Source organism: Cetorhinus maximus, chromosome 19, assembly GCF_964194155.1.
Source record: "Cetorhinus maximus chromosome 19, sCetMax3.hap1.1, whole genome shotgun sequence".
Lineage (NCBI taxonomy): Eukaryota > Metazoa > Chordata > Chondrichthyes > Lamniformes > Cetorhinidae > Cetorhinus > Cetorhinus maximus.
In genome coordinates this window covers 42937365-42960112 of record NC_135897.1, presented here as the reverse complement: position 1 = coordinate 42960112, position 22748 = coordinate 42937365, and the positions used below count along the sequence as shown (strand labels likewise).

General features: G+C 41.9%; 1 protein-coding gene across 4 annotated transcripts in view; it reads left to right on the top strand.

Annotated features, from left to right (window-relative positions):
* Positions 1-22748, top strand: part of si (sucrase-isomaltase) — a 228583-nt gene that overhangs the window by 28055 nt on the left and 177780 nt on the right. For 3 of the 4 annotated variants that reach the window (XM_078563786.1, XM_078563784.1, XM_078563783.1), the window contains 2 exons: positions 4222-4365; positions 7050-7138. In XM_078563786.1, coding sequence (XP_078419912.1) covers positions 4242-4365; positions 7050-7138 — 213 coding nt within the window. In that variant the 5' untranslated portion in view covers positions 4222-4241. Of the gene's footprint in view, positions 1-433; positions 528-4221; positions 4366-7049; positions 7139-22748 lie in introns of all 4 variants that reach the window. The other variant, XM_078563782.1, reaches the window with a different exon arrangement.

Sequence of the window (22748 nt, the reverse complement as noted above, 5' to 3'; positions counted from 1 at the left end):
AGTTCCTCTCCAGCCTAGAGCAGATTTCCCCAATCCCTGGCACTGGACAAGGAACACACCCTATGGGCTCATGCTCTCAGCTGCAGAGAATTGTGTCTATCCCCCTGATTATGCGCTCCGCTACTACCATTACATGCCTATTATCTCCACCTGCTTGAATGGCTTCCTGTACCAAGGTGCCATGACCAGTATGCTTATCCAGCCTCTAGCCCCTACTTTCATCCAAACAGTCTGCGAGGATCTCTAACCTGTTGGACAATTGCAAGGGCTGCGGCTCCTCCACTTTTACCTTCTCTATCCGCATATCTGCCGCGCTCACAGTGAGTGAACCAAATCCAATATGTGGCTCCAGAGCGGACTGACCAGGTTCTGAGGAAAATCAATGTGTGATGTCTCAGGAAAACAGGTAGTTGATTCTCTCCTATTCTTTTAGGTGTTGCTGCCTGTCTCTGGGTCCTCCTCTTCCTCCTGCTCTTTTAGGTGCTGCTGTCTGTCTCCGGGTCCTCCTCTCTCCCACTCTTTTTCATGTAAGAAAACTAGAATTAACAATCATAGTATGTTTTAGCTTAATCATGTGTTTGCTTGTATACTGTATCTAATTCAGATAAAATGATAATGCAGACCATCTTGGAAATGACATTCGGGTCAGTTTAAATGTCTGTCTGTCTGTCTATCCGTCTGTCTGTCTGTCACACAGCCAAGTAATAGCCTTGCCAGTGGCTAGGAGGAGTTCTTTATGCCCGGCTTCATATTAGTCAGTGGACACTCCTCGACAATATGGATCATTGTTTGGACTGCAACACATCTGCAGCAAGGATGGTCTTGGTGATCCCACTGATGTTGGATGGCTGCACAGAGACCTTGGCCAGATTGGAAACGGTTTAAAAGGGATTACTGTCGCCATGGAAGATCAAAGCTGGGTGGATGAGCAGTGGGATTTACACTGAGAGAATGGCTTTTGGTGGATATTTTTCTCCTGCCAATCTTCCTGCCTGAGCTGTTGCTCCTTGATATGGTGGGTTTAACCATATAGGGTGGTGTGAGGGAAGCGTACTGCTGGTGGGTTGAGGAGGTCATTGCATAAGGGCAGTCTTGGGTTGGAGCAGAATCTTCTTCAGAGGCATGCCTGTTGCAATTACCCTCCTGATGTGGGGGGTGGGCATCAGTGTTGCTCAGGACTGGGAGTCAGGAGAGCTGAGGTGGCTGAAGAGTACCTGTGATGTTGCACATCGATAAGTTTGGTCTGGGAAGATTGGTACCATACTGGGGTGTAGTATTCTGCAGTTGAGTAGATTATGGCAAGAGCAGAGATCCTTAATATCTGGCCTGTGATTCCCATGAGGTACCAGGCAGTTTATACAGGATGTTGTTATGGGTTTTAATTTTTTCTGTTCTCTTGTCAGTCAGCTAATGTTTCAGGAGTGACCCTACACTATTTATGATTTCTTATAATTGTACATGGGTTTTGTGATAGAGCTCCATATTTTATATGTTCATTTCAGTTTTCAATGTTGTGACTAGTGATTTTCAAGACAGTGATATTTTCCTCATTTGTTTTGGCGTCAAATAGAACTTCTAGAATCTTTCAGTTAGATTGCAAATTAAATATTAACTTGTTTAATAGGATTGAACCATCTGTTGTATAGTAATTTTTTTTACATTAGCATTTTCTAGTGCAGGTTAAAGTTTAAACCCTATCTTTTGAAAACGATTGGTAGGATTTTCCCTGCAGGCTTCAAGACTCTGCTGTCAGGCTCAAATGAGGGTCAGAAGCCCATGCGGTATGGGGAACAGTCACTCATTGTGATTTCCCTGAATTGACCTATTCATGGCCAGAGGATTGACTCACGTTCAATTCAGGATAGCAGACGAGATCTCCAACACTGAAAATGCATCAGGATGCAATGGCAACTAAATAAGGGAGACGGGCCCTCAAGATGGAGGCACCCACTCTCCAAATTTTTCAAATTTCAAAAAAGCCCTTATCATTTGGGCCATCCACAGGGTGGCATGCGACTGCAGCTGAAGCCCCAAGCAAGCAAGGGGGCCTCTAAGCCTGCCTGTAGCACAACCCCACACCTGTTCTGCCACCTGGAGGCAGTCCCCAGGCAGCTACACTCTTCCCCGGGATCTGGAGGCCTACGGGATTTATAATATGCTTTAACAGACTATTAACAAGGTTAATTGACTACCTCTTGCTTGTGGACAGGTAACCATGCTGGACTTGGGGGCAGGATGAAGCCAGGGAACTGGCAGCCAGTCAGTGGCACAAAATCCCATGTCCACCTGCCTTCATAACCATCCCTATTAGGGCCTAAAAATTCAGTGCCACGTAGTGAAAAATAAATATAGTGAATGGCTATTTTGAAGTTGTAATGTATGCAGGCTTACTGTAAGGACTTCTGGATTAATCTGATACAAGTATTTTACATGACTCCAAAAACAACTAAGTATAGGAGCAATGCCAAATGACAATTGCCAAACTCATTAGCTGGCGTATCAAACATGGCTGGCCTCTGAATCATAAGGTTTCAGGTTCAAGTCCCACGCTAGTGCTTGCATACAAAAATCAAAGCTGACACTCCAATGTAGTACTGAGGAAGTGCTGCACTGCTGGTGGTGCTATCTTACAGGTGAGCTGTTAAACCGAAGCCACATCTGCTTGCTTGGATGGATGCAAAAGAAACCATAGTACTATTTTGAATAAGAGCAGGAGAGATATCCCCAGTGTCCTGGCCAAAATGTATCCCTCCATCAGCTCCATAAAAAGAGATTATCATTATCACATTGCTGATTGTGGGAGTTTGCTGTGTGCATATTGGCTGCTGTGTTTCCTCCGATACAACTTCAAAAAGTACTTAATTGACTGTAAAGTGCCATGAGTTGTTTGATTGAGTAAAGGGTTTTATAAATGCAATTCTGTCTTTCTTTCTAGCAACATTAAATAACTGACTACTCCATCAATATTATTTTTTAAAATCAAGCAATCAAAAACAAAAATGTCCAACCCTGACAGTTGCTTTACTCTACTTCTGTTTTGATTTTATCATCCATGTTTATGCAGCAAGTACTGATGACACAGTCGGAGAGGTTTACTGAGCCTAATAACTTAAAAGATCTGAAATAGCCTATAGTCTAACCTAGTTGAAAGGAGGTCTTGTGGCACAGTGGGTAGTGCCCCTGCTTCTGAGCCAGTAGCTCTGGGTTAAAGTCCCACTTCAAGCCAAGGAAGTTGCGTTTTTAACACAGCCAAACAGGCTGATTCCTAGTCAGCTATGTGATGGAAAGGAAGTTGGAGCCTGCGCCATCACTATCCTTAGTTCCAAACTACAACATGCAGCAACTTGGACTCCCTGAGCGAACTGTAACCCACAGGTTACAGGATCATTACGTTGTCTGTGTACCTTGTAATGTTAACTGTCACTTCTCTTACACCACTAGGCTGATTAACTCTTCAAAGCAAGATACATAAAGACGATTTTATCAGTGCTCACCATTAATTCAAAATTTTAGAAACCGAACAGAAGGAGATGGAAGAGAAACTCAGGGGCTGTTGAATTTATTAATAATTTTGTAGTGAATGTCCCATCAATTTTGTGCAATGAACTGAGGATAGAGCAGGCTGTTCTGAATTGAGGCTATTTTTCAAATTTGAGTATTCTATTATCTTGTTTTGTGCCGTTTGAAGCATTTGGAAAACTGCTGTTCCCTAGGTTCAGAGTAATGAGGAAGTCTTAATGAATCCAAACACAAAGAAGGTGCCATTGACTGGTATCCCATTATGTGTTAATGCATCCTATGTCCTTCAACAAAGGCTTCAAATAAATTTGAACCTTAAGAGGTTGCATTTTTATCCAAGTTCTTCCAATTGCCTGCATTGTTTCTACAAAGGTTCCTTGCAAGCTAAAGGGAAATGATGAATGTTTGGGAGAACTCCCAAGAAAATTGAACAGAACATAGCAACCAAATTAGTTTTAAGGGTTTATTTGTACTTGGAAAATATTGTCCATATTAAGCTGAGGAAATGATCAAAGTGTTGAAATTATATGGGCAAGAGAATAAAGAAAGTAGAGCAGGAATTGAAGCCAACTTTTCCAATGCTATAATATAGGAAGTTAAAGAAGAAAGTGAGTGAAAGGTAGTAAACAGAGTGTGGCTTCGTCCTTTGTGTAAACATCATGATATTATAACATTGCTTGTCCTTATTTATTCTTTGACCAGGCTTCGGCTTGCCCTGAAAAATGGCGAAAAAAACGTTTTCTAGCTTGGAAATAACGCTTATAGTTTTGTTCATCTTAGTGGTTATTGTGGCCATTGTTTTAATTGTACTTTTAGCCACTAATCAACCAGGAACTACTGGCAAAGGTAAAGTGCAAACAATTCAGAGATATTCTGCATTATTAATCATTTAATTTTCTTTATTGTAGTTTCATAACAAAGCAATTATGCAATATAGTCATTTGGTAGTACAGAACTTGAGTGTTGCTGAAAAAAGAGACACGTCTAAGCTTTTTGTCTTTCATTCATCAGGACACTTACAAGAAATACCAATATAAGGGGGAAAACAACAATTTAAGCTGTATGTGAAGAGAGTGCTGATTTGTTGGCAAGTGGAATTACCGTGGAAAATGTACAACTGATGGTGACTGACAGTGAGCTGCCAAGCATTGTTTGAAATTTAAACCAGGCAGCTTGACCCTGATTTGTCAAGGCCTTGCCCTGAGGAATGAGTCAGCAAATGGCTGTCACTTATTTTGTTTAGCTGAAACAGGCACAATGTGTGTATATGTTCTTTCTGTCTGCAAAAAATAGGAAACCTGTGTATTAATATATGTAGCTTCCAGTACATGCAGATGCACCACACTGCGAGCCCGAGTGACAATCTTAAATTGGTTGTCAGCATAATTCTTAACACACCGAGGATTATTTAGCAAATGTTGTCCAATCGTAGAATCACATCTAATGTTGGACACTGTGTTTTGAGTTTTGCAAGCACGGGCTGGTTGGGTACAGTCTGTACCCTGCCCATTGCAAACAGTGGCTGGAACATGCTGTTTGATACGATCCGCCAATCTTTGGGAAGTACGGCCTACATACCTAGCATCACACTGGCACTGAAATTCATATTCACATTACTCATTTGTGTGATAGGCAGAATGTCTTTTCGGCTTGATGGCAGCATCCTGTTAATGGCAAATATCACTTGTGTTGCTACCGCATAGTAGCAAAGTGAAACAGCTAGCTTCACCTGTTGCTCAATTTTTTGAGATACTTTGCCCTTCCAGGGTAATCTGACGTAGACTGGGCATTTTTCAGGGCCGAAAGTGATGGCCTTTTGCCTGTTCATTAGTTTGCGGCTGCACGTAACAACTTCCTTATGCTCCATCCTGGGCTCAAATTCACCTATGAAATGGAGCAGTCAAATGAACTCCCCTTCCTTGACATACTAGTTGAGAAATCTGCCAGGGGATTTTCTACCACTGTCTATCGCAAACCTACCTTCACTGGTCAATATATGCGTTGGGATTCTTACAGTTCCACACGCTATAAGATTGGCTTTATTGGCAGCCTTGTAAATAGGGCCCAAGCCATTTGCTCACCATGCAAGCTTGATGCTGAAATAGGGTGCATCAAAGGCATCCTGCAGGATAATGGTTACCCTGATCAGGTCATTTTGTGCTGTATATCACGCAAACTGGTGGATCGTATGAAATAGCATGTTCCAGCCACTGTTTGCAATGGGCAGGGTACAGACTGTACCCAACCAGGCCATGCTTGCAAAACTCAAAATACAGTGTCCAACATTAGATGTGATTCCGCGATGGGACAATATTAGCTAAATAATCTTCAATGTGTTAAGAGTTACACTGACAGCCAATTTAAGATTGTCAGTTGGGCTGGCAGTGTGATGAATCTGTGTGTACTGGAAGCTACATATATTTATACATAGGGCCCTCTCCTTTGCTGACAGAAAGAACATGTACATACATTGCGCTTGTTTCAGCTAAGCAAATTAAATGTCAGCCGTTCACTGACTCATTCCTCAGGGCAATGCCTTGACCAATCCAGAGTCAAGCTGCCTGGTTTAAATTTCAAATAATGTTTGGCAGTTAACTGTCAGTCACCATCCATGGTGCATTCTCTATGGCAACCCTACTTGCCAACCAGTTAGCAATCTCTTCACATGTAATATAAATTGTTGTTTTCCCCCTGATATTGTTATTTCTTGCAGGTGTCCTGATGGGTGCAAGGTGAAAAGCTTAGGCATGTCTCTTTTTTCAGCAATACTCAATTATACGATAAGGATATACATGGGAGACAATGGCATAGTGACATGTCACTGGACTAGTAATCCAGAAGCCCAGGCTAATGCTCCTGGACATGGGTTCAAATTCTTGCAATGGTGACTAGTGGAATTTGAATTCAACTAATAAAATCTGGAATTGAACGCTAGTCTCAGTATCGATGTCCACAAAACTGTAAATGATTATTGTAAAAACCCATCTGGTTCACTAATGTCCTTTACTGTCCTTAGCTGGTCTGGCCTACACATGACTCCATATCCGCAGCAATGTGCTTGACTCTTAATGGCCCTCTGAAATGGCCTAGCAAGCCACTCAGTTAAAGGCAATTAGGAATGGAAGACACCCACATCCCCTGAAAGAATAAAGAAAATGTGTAGATTTTAAAGGAAATATGAATTGGCTTGACACATATTGTTGAAAGATGGATTATAAGTTGCATTAGTTTTTTTTATTAGTTTTGTGATTCCCTCACTTTGAAAGATGTAATCTTGCATTAAGGTTTAGGTTATTTTTTTGAAAGGCTTGTGGGATTGACAAAAAAACAAATTAGAATCCCAGCCCTGATAAAATTGGTTCACCATGGCAAAATTATTAACTCATTTGTGGCCTTTTCATTGTATTTGAAAAGATAGTATGAGATTTTTCATTACCTACAATACCTGGTTTAAAAAATATTAAGGATTCTTGTGTAGGCTGTGATTGCTGTACTTCTATATTGCTGACTCTCTGTCTGTACTTTCACAGATACAACCCAGCCTTTCACCCCATTTTGTCCTTTCTCCATTCATGATAATGATCGAACCAACTGCCACCCAGAAGATGGAGCTTCAAGGGTAAGCTTAGAAAGCACCTTATAAAGTTTTGGGAAAACTTGCTCTACACAAATGTGGCTTATTAGTATATACAAGACATGTTTTTAGTAACACTTTATCCTGTAAATATAATAACCCTTACATTTATTGTGAAATCTTAATGGGACGCGCCAGAAATTATGCACATGCTGTTTGACAAAATGTTTTGTGGAGGCCAATTCAAGGTGACTGCCTTCATTCTGTAGTGTACATTAATGCAGCACCACCAAAAAAGCTAATGCATAAAATTTCAACTAAAGAGGCTGTAAGTGAGGCATTTGAATCTATTCTCAATATAATTAACCTGTCTTACTCACTATTTTAACTCTCAGTCTCAAAGCAGTGTTTGATTTAGCTTTGACTTGTATATTAGTTGCATACCTGATGACATCATCCATTCACTGGAAAATGGGTGGTTTCAAAACTCACCCAGTAAATTTAAAGAGTGAATTTTGATTTTAGATCTCAAAGGTTTCGGTAAAACGTTCACTTCCTTAAGTGACAATAGGAGTTGCACTGAAAGAAAGTTGTAAGTTACACCTCAGTGAGCTTTCTTTAGAAAAAAATGGTGCTACATAATTTTTCAAAACTGTCTGTGCATTTGTGCAAATTTCTGTACTTGATAAGGAATGACATGACTTGGTGAGGAATTATAGGATTTGGTGAAGAATGACAGGATGAGATAAGGAATGACCAGGCTCGATGAAGATTCAAGCCAAGGATCAGCAGGTAAAATGATAGTATATGAAATCATTGTGTCACCCAGCCTCCATATGTTAAAGGAATTCAGTTCAGCGCAAGACCCAATAGTGAATTGAATTTTTAAAGATATTTTGTTTTTGATTTTTATTGCTACGCTGCAATATTTCCCAACATGTTTAGCATTCAACTTTAGTAAAAGAGTTTCCAAAACTAACAATAGCATGACTTTTGAGAGGAATTTAAAGAATAGAAATATAAATTGTTGAACTCCAGGGGCTGGATTTCATGGCTCCTACTTAGTGTGGTTTTGGCAGGGAGACATAAAGTTTGACACATGGCTAGCCCACCACCCTCCTATCCACCCTGACCCATTCCCCATAAAACATTAAGCAGGTGGACGCCGAAATCAGCAGCCCCCCTACCATTTTGCAAAGAATAATTAACGGGCAATTGAGCTTGTTAACACGTCAATTGACCCAAGTATTACGCTGTCCGCACCATAGTATGATTAGCATAGGGAGATGGGTCATAGTGGGCAGACCATTTTTTTTAAACAAAGTTGATTAAAAGGCGAGAAGGGAGGGGAGGTACGTCCTTCAGGGGCACACAGTGCGCATCAGGGGAACCCTTCCCACCCTACCAAGATGATATTCCCCCATTTTTTACTTCTCACCTGGGCACCAAAACCTCACACCTCACCTCAACGACATACCTCACTCCCCCTCCCACCCTCCACAGATTTTGCGATCCTTCTCAACCAAAACCTCGGATTTACCTGTCTCCGGGATCCAAGTTTCCTTCACCTGGCAATCCCACCACCACCACCTACTACTGAGTTCTGGTGCTGCTGGGACTGCTAGAGCTGCCGGCCAATCAGATTGATCAGCAGCCCTTGAGGGTGGGACCTCTTCCCACTGAGGGGTAGAAGTTTGACCCTCAGCTTGCTAAAGTTGCCCCCAGCATTTTATCGCTGTGGGATGGCCTTTTTTAAAGTCCGTCTATTTAGAACTGACTTTTTTTCTGGAAGGGTGAGCAGCATGTAAAATTCCACCTATTATTGGAATGGTCATGCTATTTCCTAATGTCCTATTTAATGCAGCTGGTCATCCTTGAGAAGGAAGGAAATAGATAGGTAGGCATGTAGGCAGCAAGGGAGGGAGGACGGGAGGGAGGCAGGGATGGAAGGAGTGACAGGATCTTAGTGGAACATAAAGGGGTGTGCAGAGAAAGGGTTAGTGTGGGACTGAAGAGCAGTACCACTCACAGAATGATGAGAGTCACATGATAGTGGACTATGTATAGTAGAGTTTGGAAGGAGCCAGCATGGAGACAGCACCTGTGCATGGCAGTACCTTGGAGTTGTATATAGTTATGGGTTACCAATAAACGGTTTATGTTTAACCATACAATCCTCCAGAACTCTCCATGAGACACCACACAACCTTATAACATGGTGACAGTGAAGGATGGACCCCGAAATTCCAGAGAAGCTGGAGAAGGAACTTAGGTTCTCACAGCATGAACAACTAAAGAAACATAAGGTTGACCTGAGAGAAGTGCGTCTGAATTGAAGAAATAGTTGAAGATTGCCTAAAAAACAAAATTGAAGACACAATTGGAGATTGCCTTAAAAAAAAAAGCTCCAATGTAGACATGGAGGCTGAAGAAGGACGCCACCACGGCACCATTGCCAGACCTGATTGAACACAGAGCCAAGAGACCTAGCTAGATCAAAATAAAAGGCTAAGCAAAATTCAAAAGAAGGAAAAAATGCCAAAATGTAGAAGAATCCTCTATGCAGATGAAAAGTCAGACCTGATCAAATGCAGAGGCAGAGTTAAGAGTGAGGGAGACAGGAGACCCCAGGCAGAGGGAGACAATACCTTAAGCAAACCACAGGATGGTTGCAGACCATGTTAGCACAATGAAGTGCACGAGCTGAAGAGTTTAGTGCAGAAGAAAGTAAAGGCTGAAAAACAGTCCAAAGGCTTAAAAATAGAGCCTTTCAAAAATGCTGACACATTACCCAAACTGCAAAGCTGGTGGAAAAGTGGACCAAGCAGCCTGCTCTGAATAAAGGAAAGCTATCTGAGATAGAAACAAAACCTGCAAAAATAAAATGAAACAATTCCACAGAAAAATGTTCATACCAAAACTGAGTTGGAAGTATTCAACCAGAAGTGCAGCCAAGCACAACAGGCAGAAAAATTCTTCAAAGAAATTGCTGCCCTGAAAGACTCTATGAAGCTTCAATATGTAGCAGTGGAAAAAGCATGAGGAGCTAAAAGATAAGTTGAATACTACTTCAGAAAAAGTAGCACTAGAACTATCAGTAGTGACAAAACATTGCACTGAAGCACAGTGAGTTGACAAGAGGTCCACAAGAAAATAAACAATTGAAAGAACATCTGATTGCCCTTCATAATCAAATGCAAAAGCAGTTTGCGCCCCTTCAACAGCATGAAGAAATGAAAACTGTCTTGAACAACAGAATTGAAGAACAGCAGAAGAAATTGGAGGAGACTCTGTTGAATTACAAGAAAAATCAAGAGGAAGCAATTGAGTTTCACAAAGAAAATGAAAATCTGGTGAAGGTCCTTCACATGCTACAAGGATCCCTTAGGTCAGCGTTTGATCCTCTGGAAAATTATGAAGAGAAGTAAAATGAATTTAGTGTCACGTTGAATGAACTGAAGAGCCAGTTGGCAGAGAACACTGAACCATGTTCTATATTCCAGGAAGAAGCGAAGAGGTACAAGAAAGAAACTAAAGAGCTGAAGAATTCGCTGAATGAAAAAGAGGAGGCATTGAAAGGAAAAGCCATAGAACTTTTCAAGCTGCGAGTGGATAATGAAGCCACGAGTAGCACAATTACAGAATTGGAACAAGCTAAGACTTCGCCGCACACAGACCTGGCTAACAGTGAAAACAAAGTGATGGACGAAGACAAAGCTCTGTTGCAGACAGAGAAAGAAAAGACAGAAATAAGATTGGAAAATGTTAATCTGATATTGAAGCTCAAGAAACTAAAATAAAAAACATTGGATGCCTCAAATATGCTGAGAACCATTGAGTTGTTGAAAAATGACATGGCTGAAATGAAAATCAAGAGCCCAGAACCCAGAATGTCAAGAAAAAATTGAACAATTGCAAGGAAAAGTAGAAGCTCTCACAAAGGTGCATGAAGAGTCTCAGAAACAATTAATATTAGTAAAATTAAAGAATGTGAGCTTGAAGAATAGCACACAGGAATTAGGCTCTGCTAAAGAAAAACTGTTCAGTGTAGAGAACCAACTTGTAGGGACGAAAAATGAGTTTGAAGTAGTATTCAACAATGAAAAACGAGAACTGATGAGAACACTAGAGAGTTGCAGGACACTTGAAGAAGAACATGAAAGATGAGATGTGCAGTATGGAAGTCCAAATCGAGACTTTAATGGTAGAAAAGGAAAATTCTAGGAAACAGTAAGAATCTAACAAGTGAATTGGAAAACTCTAAGGAGCAGTCAGTGACCATGGAAGAAGGACTCTGAAAAGAAGGTGATGCTTATAAATATGTCTTCAGATCATTATGTAACAAAGACAACTGATCTCAACAGAGCAGTTGCTAAGCTGAATGAAAAGGGTCATAAGCTTGAAAAAGGATTGGAAAATAAAAGAGTAAACAAATAGTTGGCTGAAATTGTGAAACAAGTACAAATGAAGGTTCAATTTTTGAAACATCAACTTCCAGGTAGATCATAGCGGACCCCATGGAAAAAGAAAATACAAGCTCACTCTAGGAATGAACAGAGTGAACATTCCCTTCAGAAGGAATGGGACAAACCCACAGGCTGGGATTTTTTGCACCCGCCGGTGTTGGGCGTGTTCAGTGGTGTGAGCGGACAATGTGGTGAGAAGGCCAAAAATCAGTTTCACAGCACTATGAAACCAGTTGGCGATCGTCCACTTCGCCTGCTGATGGTGGGCCGCTTTCCCCGCCATCGGACATTGGGAACCTCATTGTAATACATCAGCATATCATTATAAGGCCAGCCCGCTGAACTCATTCCCCCCCCCCCCAGCTGGATTGCCCACCCACGTCGGTGGGAAAACACACTGACGTGTTTCACAACAGCATATATAAGGCGTGCACTTAGTGGGCTGCACTTCTCTTGGGACTTCAAGGTTTTCGTTTGCCTACCTTGCTTCAGTCAGCACTCGCAGTCATCAGCGCCAGGCTTCACAGAAGCATCACATCACTTTTAGGGGGCTCACGGGTAGGTCTCTACCTACCAAATCAGCCATATGTGGATCGCTTTTCAATGCTGCAGGGCGACGTCTTGCTTAGGGAAGGGAAAGAAGTGGCCACAGACAAGGGAAGAGGCTGGAGGGCAAGGGCTATACTGGGGAAGGAGGGTATCCCAGGGTGTGTGTGGGGGCACATGTTGATCTGTGCAAGTGGCCTCAAGATGGTGAGGGCTGAGGAGGCAGTCTCCAGAGGAGATGAGACCAGATGGATATGTGAGGGTATGTGTGTGAGAATGGGTGGTAATGTCCCTTGAGCTGGCAGTGAGTGAGATGCCAGTGAATGTGTGATGAGCTTGAGTGTGTGAATTTAGAGTGATGAGATGGTTGTCATACCCAGTCTGCACGGATGAGATCATTCATCCTTTATCTGCATTGGATGGCCAACCAATTCTATGCAACATTGGCACTGATCACCACTGCCATTGCCTACCAAGCTGTCCCTTCTGCAGCCAGAACAGAGGTAGAGGACATCACAATGGGCCCCCACAGCATCCAAACGGTGCTTGAAGGCTGCAATCTTCTTGCCTTTTGGGGACATGCTTTTTTTGCTGCAGTCCTGGGCTAGAAACACTGAGCACAGCTAGACTTTAAATATGGTGCCTGGTGTGATGAAGTGGCGAGGTGATGGCATGGCGGGCGAATGAGAGCCTGCCCACCATGGAAACGGTGTGTTTCCCAGGAATGCATGGCGAGTTTGGGAAGATACGGCATGAAAACCTGCCATCGTGGCCGGCGGGTAAAATGTTTTACCCGTCCACCACCCACTTAGTGCAAATTGGGACGATTCCACCCACTGTGTCCGAACAAAGCAGATGGGTTGTCGATAAAGAGAAACGCAACTTGAAGAAGCGCAAAAAGTGAATCATATAGAGACAACCAAGTACCGGAAACACAGATGACTACAACTTCAACACCAAACTAACAAATTCAGCCCAAAGCAACTATGTCTGCCATCCCTCCAAATGTGACCAAACGAGATCTGGAAGAATTGTCAAGAGTCCAGACCATCTGAATTTATAAAGTCAAAGACTTGAGGGGGGAGAAGGGGTAGTAAGCAAAGTCAAGGTTGTATTTTAAATGTATTTGGGTAAGGACTTGGGGCGGGGGGAGTGTAGTATAAGGGTGTTCAGCAGAACAAGGGTTAATGTTGGATTGGAGAACAGTACCATCCATGGTATGCTGTAGAGGGTCTGATGGTAGACTGTGTGTAGTAGAGTCAGTAAGGAGCCAGGATGGAGACAGCACCCATACGTGGCAGTACCTTGGATAACTATATAGTTATCAGCTACCAACAAATGGTTTATGTTTAACTATACGAGCCTCCGGATGTCTCCATGAGACACCAAGCAACCTTACAACACTTAGGATGTCCCAACGTGTAGTCAATGAAGAACATTTAAACTTCTGTGGCAGCCAATTGGGCATAACATGTTTCTACAAACTACAAGAAATTAATAAGTTGTTTCAGTGACTTTTGCTGAAGGACGAATATTACCGATGGGATCTTATACATCTACCTGATGGGGAGGCAGGGCCCTGATTTAACATCTTATCTGGAAGATTGAGCCCTGCACTAGAGCCAGCCCCCAGAAACAAAACTGGCCACCACGCACACTGAAATGCAGGTTTCCTTGAATTGCACTTGCTCGGAGGAGTTTGTTACATTGTGCCTAAATTCTCAGCAACACAGGCATGTGGTCATATGAAAGGTCATAACACTTTGGCAGAAAGAATAGAAAAACAGGATGCTATTTAAATGGAGAAAGATTGCAGAATTTGATGGTACCAAGGGATCTAGGTGATCTGGTATATAATCACCTAAAGTTAGTGTGTAGGTACAGCAAGTGATTAGAAAGGCAAATTGAATGTTGATGTTTATTGCAAGAGGAATGGAAAATAAAAATAGGGAATTTTACTGCAGTTGCACAAGGCATTGTTGAGAATTACAGATGAAGCCCACACCCATTGGAAGTTAGAAGGATGAGAAGTGATCTTGTTGAAACATATAGGATCCTGAGGAGACTTGATAGGGTGGATTCCTGGAGGATGTTTCCTCTTGTGGAGGAGACTAGAACTAGGAGCATAGTGAAAAATAAGAGCTTTCCTTTTTAAGACAGAGGTGAGGAGAATTTTTTTCTCCCAAAGGGTCATTCGTGTGTGGACTTCTCTTCCGCAGAAAGAAGTGGAAGCTGGAGCTTTGAATTTATTCAAGGAAGAGTTAAACAGATTTTTGTTAGGCAAGGGAGTCAAGGTTTATGGGGGGGGCAGAAAGGAAAGTGGAGCTGAGACCACTGCCAGATCAATCATGGTCTTATTGAATGGTAGAGCAGGCTCGAAGGGCCAAATGGCCTACTCCTGTCCTTTTTCCCTATGAATCCTGCACAAATCAGTTGACTGGCAGTGAATTAAAACCAGCCTGCTGTTGTAAAAGTCATACATCTTTAATAAAACTTGAAAGATGGTTCATTTTTTGGCTGACCCTCTGCAGGGGTTACAAAGTTACAAAATGTTTTTGACGCCATACAGAACAATTTAAGTTAATGACTGTAAAGGTTTACAAGGCTAAGGGATAATGGTTGCTTGCACTTTTCAATTTCATACTGAAGGGGCATGGGTTTTTCTTGACTTTTTCCACTGTTCCAACCTGGCGCTTTGAGGGCCCGTTGGCTCTATTGCAGTCATAAATAAATTACACCAGATTACCCTGGTTGATTGTGCTGATTCATGGGAGCTTTTATATTCAATTTATGTTAACTAGTTTGAGCAGAGCTCAATTTTACTTTGACCATGGAGGGAGCTCCAGGATGTTAATGTTTTAAGCCTTCATCAGAGCTGGCATGATCAGAGAGGATAAAGCCATTAATAGGAATCCCACAAAAAGGGGGAGGGGACAACAATGGATTTACATTAAGATAAAAGCAAAATACTGCAGATGCTGGAAATCTGAAATAAAAACAGAAAATGCTGGAAAAATTCAGCAGGTCGAACAGCATCCATGGAGAGAGAAACAGCGCCAACGTTTCGAGTCCGTATGACCCTTCTTCAGAGCTGAAGAGAAGTGGAAATGTGATGAAATTTATACTGCTTAACGGGGGGTGGTGCAGGTGAAGCTGGATAGGAGGCCAGTGATAGGTAAGGACAAAGGAGAGATTGACAATGATGTCATGAACTAAAGGACAAAGGGAGTGTTAATGGTAGTGGTAAGGACTGAATAGGTGCTGATAGACAAGAGAACAGAGTGTGATAATAGCAGAACAAGGGTCAGCGCTCTAGAAAAATACAACATGAACAAGTAACAGATCGCCCTTTTGAGGAAGTAACAGTTATTGAAGGGGCATGGTTTTCCCTGACTTTTCCCACTGTTCCAACCTGGCCTCAGGTTCCAACCTTATCCACTTATTTTTATTTATTCATCCCTTTTTTTCCTCCTTCTGTCCCATTTTCTATCCTTTCTTTCCCCACCATGGCCCCTTCCCCCCATCCCATCCCCAAAAGGGCCATCTTTGCCACTATCAGCATCTTTTTTTAGCCTTTACTACTACCTTTAACACCCACTTTGTCCTTTAGTTCATGACATTATTGTCAATCTCTCCTTTGTCCCCACCTTCGCTGGCCTTCTATCCCGCTTCACCTGCTCCACCCCCATTAAACAGTATAAATTTCACCACATTTCCACTCCTCTTCAGCTCTGAAGCAGGGTCATATGGACCCAAAACATTGGCTCTGTTTCTCTCTCCATGGATGCTGCTAGACTTGCTGAGTTTTTCCAACATTTTCTGTTTTTGAATGGATTTACATTCCTCTGTTAGCCACTGTGTCAAATTCCGTTGTATACTATTTTAACACTGTTGTTGACCCATTTAAAAACTGTTTTAAAATTGAAATTGTACGCGAATACATTAAATAGTGTGCTACTGAAGGATGTTAAACCCTTGTGAGGTCAAATATGTTGTTTTCACAAAGAGAATATTACCATTCACAATAATAATTTCTTATTTGGATTGATTCCATGGTGACATGGGTCTATTGCATACAGAACACTGCACAAGTTCAAATCTGAACATCACATTATACCTATTATTATGGCGATTAATGAGTGGGATATTATTGGATCATAATCATAGCAGTTTACTCGATTGTTGAGAAAAGGCAAAGGCAACGTTATACAGAATATTCCAGGTTTATTCTATAATATATTCCTGACTCTATTGTGCCCGGCACAGGTACTCCAGACAATCAACCACTTAATTTAAAACCCTAAATTCAAATCCTGGTAATAAGTTCCAATAGTATATCAATTACGTATAATGAAAGTTAATGTCACTTTAATTAATCATTGTAGCAATTGTCTTGTTATCAGATATTTTGGCTGGTTTTGGAATTTAACTTCATTTGGAACTATATTTACAGTACTGATACTTTTGGGGAATTTTACCATCTGCTGCAAAGTACTGTAAAGATGACAGAAAATTCTCATGTACTAACAACAATTGCATATTAGGAGGATGATCAGCCCAATCTCTAATATAATTACATAACTGATGGAAATACCTGCATAGAATTGCCGGACTTATTTTTATTCCTTCATGGATGTGAGTGTCGCTGGCAAGGCCAACATTTGATGCCCATACCTAGGTTGTAATGAGATTCCTTCTTGAAACACTGCAGTATACCTGGATTTCCATAAGACATTTGATAAGGTGACACACAAAAGGTTAATAGGCAAGATAAGTGCGCGTGGAGTTGGACGTCAAATATTGGCATGGATAGAGGATTGGTTAACGGAAACAGAGAGTGGACATAGAGAGGACATTTTTAAATTGGCAGGTAATGAATAATAGAGTACCTCAAAGGTCAGTGCTGGGAACTGAGCTATTTACAATCTATATTAATGTCGTAGATTAAGAGACAGAGAGTAATGTATCCAAATTTACTGATGATACAAAGCTAGGTAGAAAGGTGAGCTGCTGAGAGGATACAGAGAGGCTGCGAAAAGATATAGACAGGTTAAACGAGTGAGCAACAAGATGGCAGATGGATTATAATCTAGGGCAGTGTGATATTCACTTTGGTCAAAAGAATAGAAAAGCTGATTTTTTAAAGTTGAGGAACTTCTAAGTGTTGATGTTCAAAGAGACTTGGATGTACTCATACAAGCGTCACAAAAAGCTAGCATACAGGCACAGCAAGCAATTAGGAAGGCTAATGGCATGTTAGCTTTTATTGCAAAGAGTTTGGAATACAGGAATAAAGGAGTCTTGCTAGAGTTGTATGAGGTTTTGTTGAGATTACATCTGGAGTACTGTGTGTAGTTTTGGTCTCCACATTTAAGAAAAGATATGCTTGCAGTGGAGATGGTACAGCGAAGGCTCACTAAATTGGTCCCTGGGATGAGGGGGTTGTCCTATGATGAGAGATTGAGCAAATTGGGTCTATTTTCTCTGGAGTTTAGATGAGAGGTAATCTCATTGAAATATACAAGGCTCTCAAGGGGCTTGATAGGGTAGGTGTTGAGAGATTGTTTCTGGGATCAGGAAATCTAAAGTGGGGGCACAGTCTTGGTGGAAGGGCCGATCATGTAGGACTGAGATGAGGAGAAATTACTTCATTCAAAGGGTTGTGAATCTTTGGAATTCTCTACTCCAGAGGGTTGTGGATGCTCCATCATTGAATACATTTAAGGCTGAGGTACACAGATTTTTGGTCTCTCAGGGAACCAAGGCATATGGGGAATGAGCAGGAAAGTGAAGTTGAAGCCCAAGACCAGCCATGATCTATTGAACAACGCAGCTGGCTTGACGGGCCATATGGTCTACTCCTGTTCTTGCCTCTTGTGATCTTGTGTCCTTGTGCAGCCCATCTGGTGCAGATACAATGCTGTTAGGAAGAGAGCTCCAGGATTTTGACCCAGGAACAGTGAAATAGTTCCAGGTCAGGATGGTGTGTGACTTGGAAGGGAACTTGGAGGTGTTCCAATGCGTCGGCCGCCCTTGTCCTTCTAGGTGATAGAGATTGAGAGTTTGGAAGGTGTTGTTGAGGAGGCTTGGTGTGCAACAGTAGTGCATCTTATATGGTACACACTGCTGCCACTGTATGCCAGTGATGGAGGGAGGGATTGTTTGAAGTGGTGGATGGGGTGCCAATCAAGCAGTCTGCTTTGTCCTGGATGGTGTTGAGCTTCTTGAGTGTTTGGAGTGCACTCATCCAGGCAAGTGACACTCCTGACTTGTCCCTTGTCCCTTGTATATAGTGGACAGGCTTTGTGGAGTCAGAACATGAGTTACTAACTGCAGAATTACCAGTCTCTGATCTGCTTTTACAACCACAGTATCGATATGGCTGGTTTAGTTACGTTTCTGGTCAATGATAGGTCCCAGGTTATTAATGGCAGGGGATTCAGCGATGGTAATGCTGTTGAATGTTAAGAGGGGAGATGTTATATTCTCTCTTGTTGGAGATGATCATTGCCTGGCATTTGTCTGGCATAAATGTTATCTTGGAGCAAGCATATAATGAGGTCAGGAGCTGAGTAGCCCTGGTGGAACTCAAAATGAGCATCGGGTGAGCAGGTTATTACTGCTAATGTGCCACTTGATAACACTGTCGATGAGACCTTCCATCGCTTTGCTGATGAGCAGACTGATGGTTTTTTTCTTGCTTTTTTGTGGACAGGACATACCTGGGCAATTTACCACTTTATTGAGTAAATATCAGTGTTGTAGATATACTGATACAGCTGGGCTAGGGGCAGCTAATTCTGGAGTACAAGTCTTCAGTATTACTGCAAGGGTGATGTCAGGACCCATTGTCTTTGCTATTTCCAGTGATTTCAGCCTTTTTCTTGATATCACGTGGAATTAATCAGATTGGCTGAAGACTGGTTTCTGTGATGGTGGGCACCTCAAGGAGGAGGCTGAGATGGATTATCTATGAGATGCTTCTGGCTGAAGTTGGCTGCAAATGCTTCAGCCTTGTCTTTTGCACTGATATGCTGAGCTCCCCCATCATTAAGAGTGGGGATATTTGTAACCCTCCTCCGGTTGGTTGTTTAATTGTCCACCGCCATCCACAACTAGATGTGCAGGACTGTAGAGCTATGATCTGATGTGGGATTGTTTAACTCTGTCTATTGCATGCTGTTGCTGCTGGTTAGCATGCATGTAGTACTGTGTTGTAGCTTCACCAGGTTAGTACCCAATTAGTAGGTATGTTTGTGGCATGCTCTCTGCACTCCTCATGGAACCAGGGCTCCCCTGGCTGTATGGTAATGGTAGAGTGAGGGATATGCTGGATCATGGGGTTACAGATTGTGGTTGAATACAATTTTGCTGCTGATGATGGCCCGCAGTGCCTAATGGATGCCCATTTTTGAGTTGCTAGGTTTGTACTGAATTTATCCCATTTAGCACTGTGGTCATGCCGCACAAAATAATTGTGGTGTTACCAAGCCACCCTTGTTGATGGGCATTGAAGCTCCCCCACCCAGAGTACATTCTGTCTCCTTGCTATCCTCAGTACTTCCTCCAAATGGTGTTCAAAAAGGAGGAATACTGATTCATCAGCTGAAGGAAGATGGTAGGTAGTAATCAGGAGGAGGTTTCCTTGCCCAGGCTTAACTTGATGCCATGAGACTTCATGGGGTCTGGAGTTGATGTTGAGGACTTGCAGGGAAACTCTTCCAAATGTATGCCACCTCCTCTGGTGGGTCTGTTCTGCTGGCAAGGCATTGGCTGTAAGCTGTGATTTGGTTAGAATGACTATGTCAGGCTCTTGTTTGTCTAGTCTATGGAACAACTCTCCCATTTTTGGCACAAGCCCCCAGATGTTAGCAGTGAAGACTTTGCAGGGTCTACTGAGAAGGGTGTGCCATTGCCATTTCCAGTGCCTAGGTAGATGCCAGCGGTCACCTGTTTTTATTCCTTTTTGACTTTTCTGTAGCAGTTTGGCACAACTGTGTGGTTTGTCAGGTCATTTCAGAGGACAGTTAAGAGTGAAGCACATTGTTATTGGCTGGCTGTATATAATGGCCTAAGACAGCCAGTTCATTATTAATATTGTATACAGTTTGAATGTAAATGAATTTGACTATTGATCTCATTGCAAGTTTACAATCCCTTTGTCATTGTGTCATTAAAAACACACTCAGCTGACAGTGCATAAACTATCATGTTTTGTACATTGATCATAGAATAAGAAGTATATGTTGCTTGAGAACTATGCATACATTTTATATGCTGATTAACTTGCTGTTTCAGCACATTGAACCTGAACTAAGTCCAGGTGAGTTTTATAGTCTCCTGTTTATCATTATGGCTGTGTGATTTAGATATAAAGCTGATAAGAGTTATTGATGGAAACAATGGAGTACGTTGATGAGGCAAATGCAGTGCACATTGTGTGTATGAATTTTCAAAGAACGTTTCACATAAGTGGCTTATTAAGGCACGTTACATGGAAAGGAATGTAACACTATGTGAACGACAGAAACAGAGAATGCAGTTAACAGATACTTTTTCTGACTAGAGGGATATAAATGGTGGTGCTTCTCAGAGGTCAGATTGAGGATCAATAGATATAAATGATTTGGTCTTTGGTGTAATGAGGGCACAATGTTATTATCTTTTAAAAATAAGAAGCATGATTGTGAAGAAAACTTCACAAATAAGTGTTATCAAGGGACAGGCAGAAAAATAAATTAGGCAAATGGATGGCAGAAAATAAAATAATCTAAAGAAATGTGAAGGGAGGTTTTGACTCCCTCTGCTTGGCAGAAACAAGGCAATAGTGTATTTTAAATGGCATTCAACTTCCAAACTTTCACCTCTAAAGTGGCATCATTTCAAGGCAAACAGTTTCATGCTGCATTTATATGGAGATGGGTGGCTGTATTATAATTCCAGCCAGGCAACATCCCATACTGTCAAGTTGGAACTCCAGTGTTCTATTTCAAGAGTGGGCATTAGGTATACATGGTTACATTTTTGTTAGGACCTCCTAACCAATAATTAAATGTAAATTGCTTACGTGACATGATCAATGCTGCCCACACAACATGAACTGTGCATTAACTGTAGGCCCAAATCCTCGAGGAGGCCTAAAGGGGCCCTGAAGCATGGTTTGATAATGTGCTGGAACTACCTTCCATTAGTTGTGTGAGGCTGGCTTCTTTAAGAAGGCACTTCTCTCTGATTGAGTGCAGACCCCTGATTAATACAGCAAATTTCATGGTATTGCAGAAAAGAAGCTGCTACACAGCAATACTCAAGTTATAATGTAAAAATAGCCTTAGGCATGGTGGTCAATTTAACATGAGGGAATGCCATTTCAATGTGAGGATTGTGCGACAAATTAAAATCGTGATTGAGATACAAAATTGTGATATGCTGTATCGGGACAGATAAGGCATATAACAACTAATGTGCATGCTGCTGTCATTTTGACAAAAGATTTTCAATGTCTTTTTCTCACTTTTGGGCCCAACAACTTCCTTATTGGCTGGGAAGTTAAGTGATAGTGAAACTACCCTCACACAGGGGAGAACAGAGCCAGACCAGTCCCTTATGCTGTACAGAACAAGGTTGAGACCGAGAGAATCAGGCTGGACAATTTGGGTATCTTACAACCGGTGCAATTTTGGGAGTGGGCGACACCCATAGTACACATACTAAAGCCAGACCAAAGTGTTCGCTTATGTGGTGACTATAAGTTAACTGTAAACAGAGTGGTCAAACTTGATAGACACCCGATACCGACGATTGACGAATTATATTCAAAATTGGCAGGGGGCAGCACATATTCAAAACCCGACATGAGCCACGCTTTCCAGCAGGTATAGTTGGAAGAAGGCTCTAGGGAATTCGAGACCATCAATACACATCAAGGATTGTATCAATATACTCGAATCAATATACTCAAATATCCTTTGGAGCCTCATCGGCGTGTGCTATTTTCCAGCATACCAAGGAAAATCTGCTTCAAGGACTGTCCCATGTCGTTGTTTATCTGGATGATGTCTCAGTCACTGGCCGAACTGACAAAGAACACTTAACTAATTTGGAGGCTGTGCTGAAACACTTCTCACAAGTGGGGATGCGCTTGAAGCGAGAAAAATGTCTTTTCCAAGCCAGAGAGGTAGTTTACTTGGGCCATAAAGTCGATGCGCAGGGCCTGCATTCCGTGGAAGAAAAAGTCAAGGCTATTCACTGCACTACAGAAACTAAAGGCCTTCTTAGGCATGTTAAACTACTATGGGCGATTTCTCCTAAATCTATCAACCATACTCGCTCTGTTATATGCATTGCTTAAGAAAAACCACAAACGGATTTGGCAAACTCCGCACCCGGATGCGTTCCTGAAGGTAAAGCAATTGTTAAGATCATCGGACCTACTGGTCCACTTTGACCCAAAGAAGAATTGAATTTAACTTGTTACGCGTCCCCTTATGGAGTAGGTACTGTACTTTCACATCGGATGGCTCTGAACAACCCATTTGTTATACATGTCACACACTCAGTGCTGCAGAACCACGATATTCTCAAACTCAGAAGCTTATCTGTTGTGTATGGTGTTCGGAAATTCCATCAATACCTCCATGGCCGCC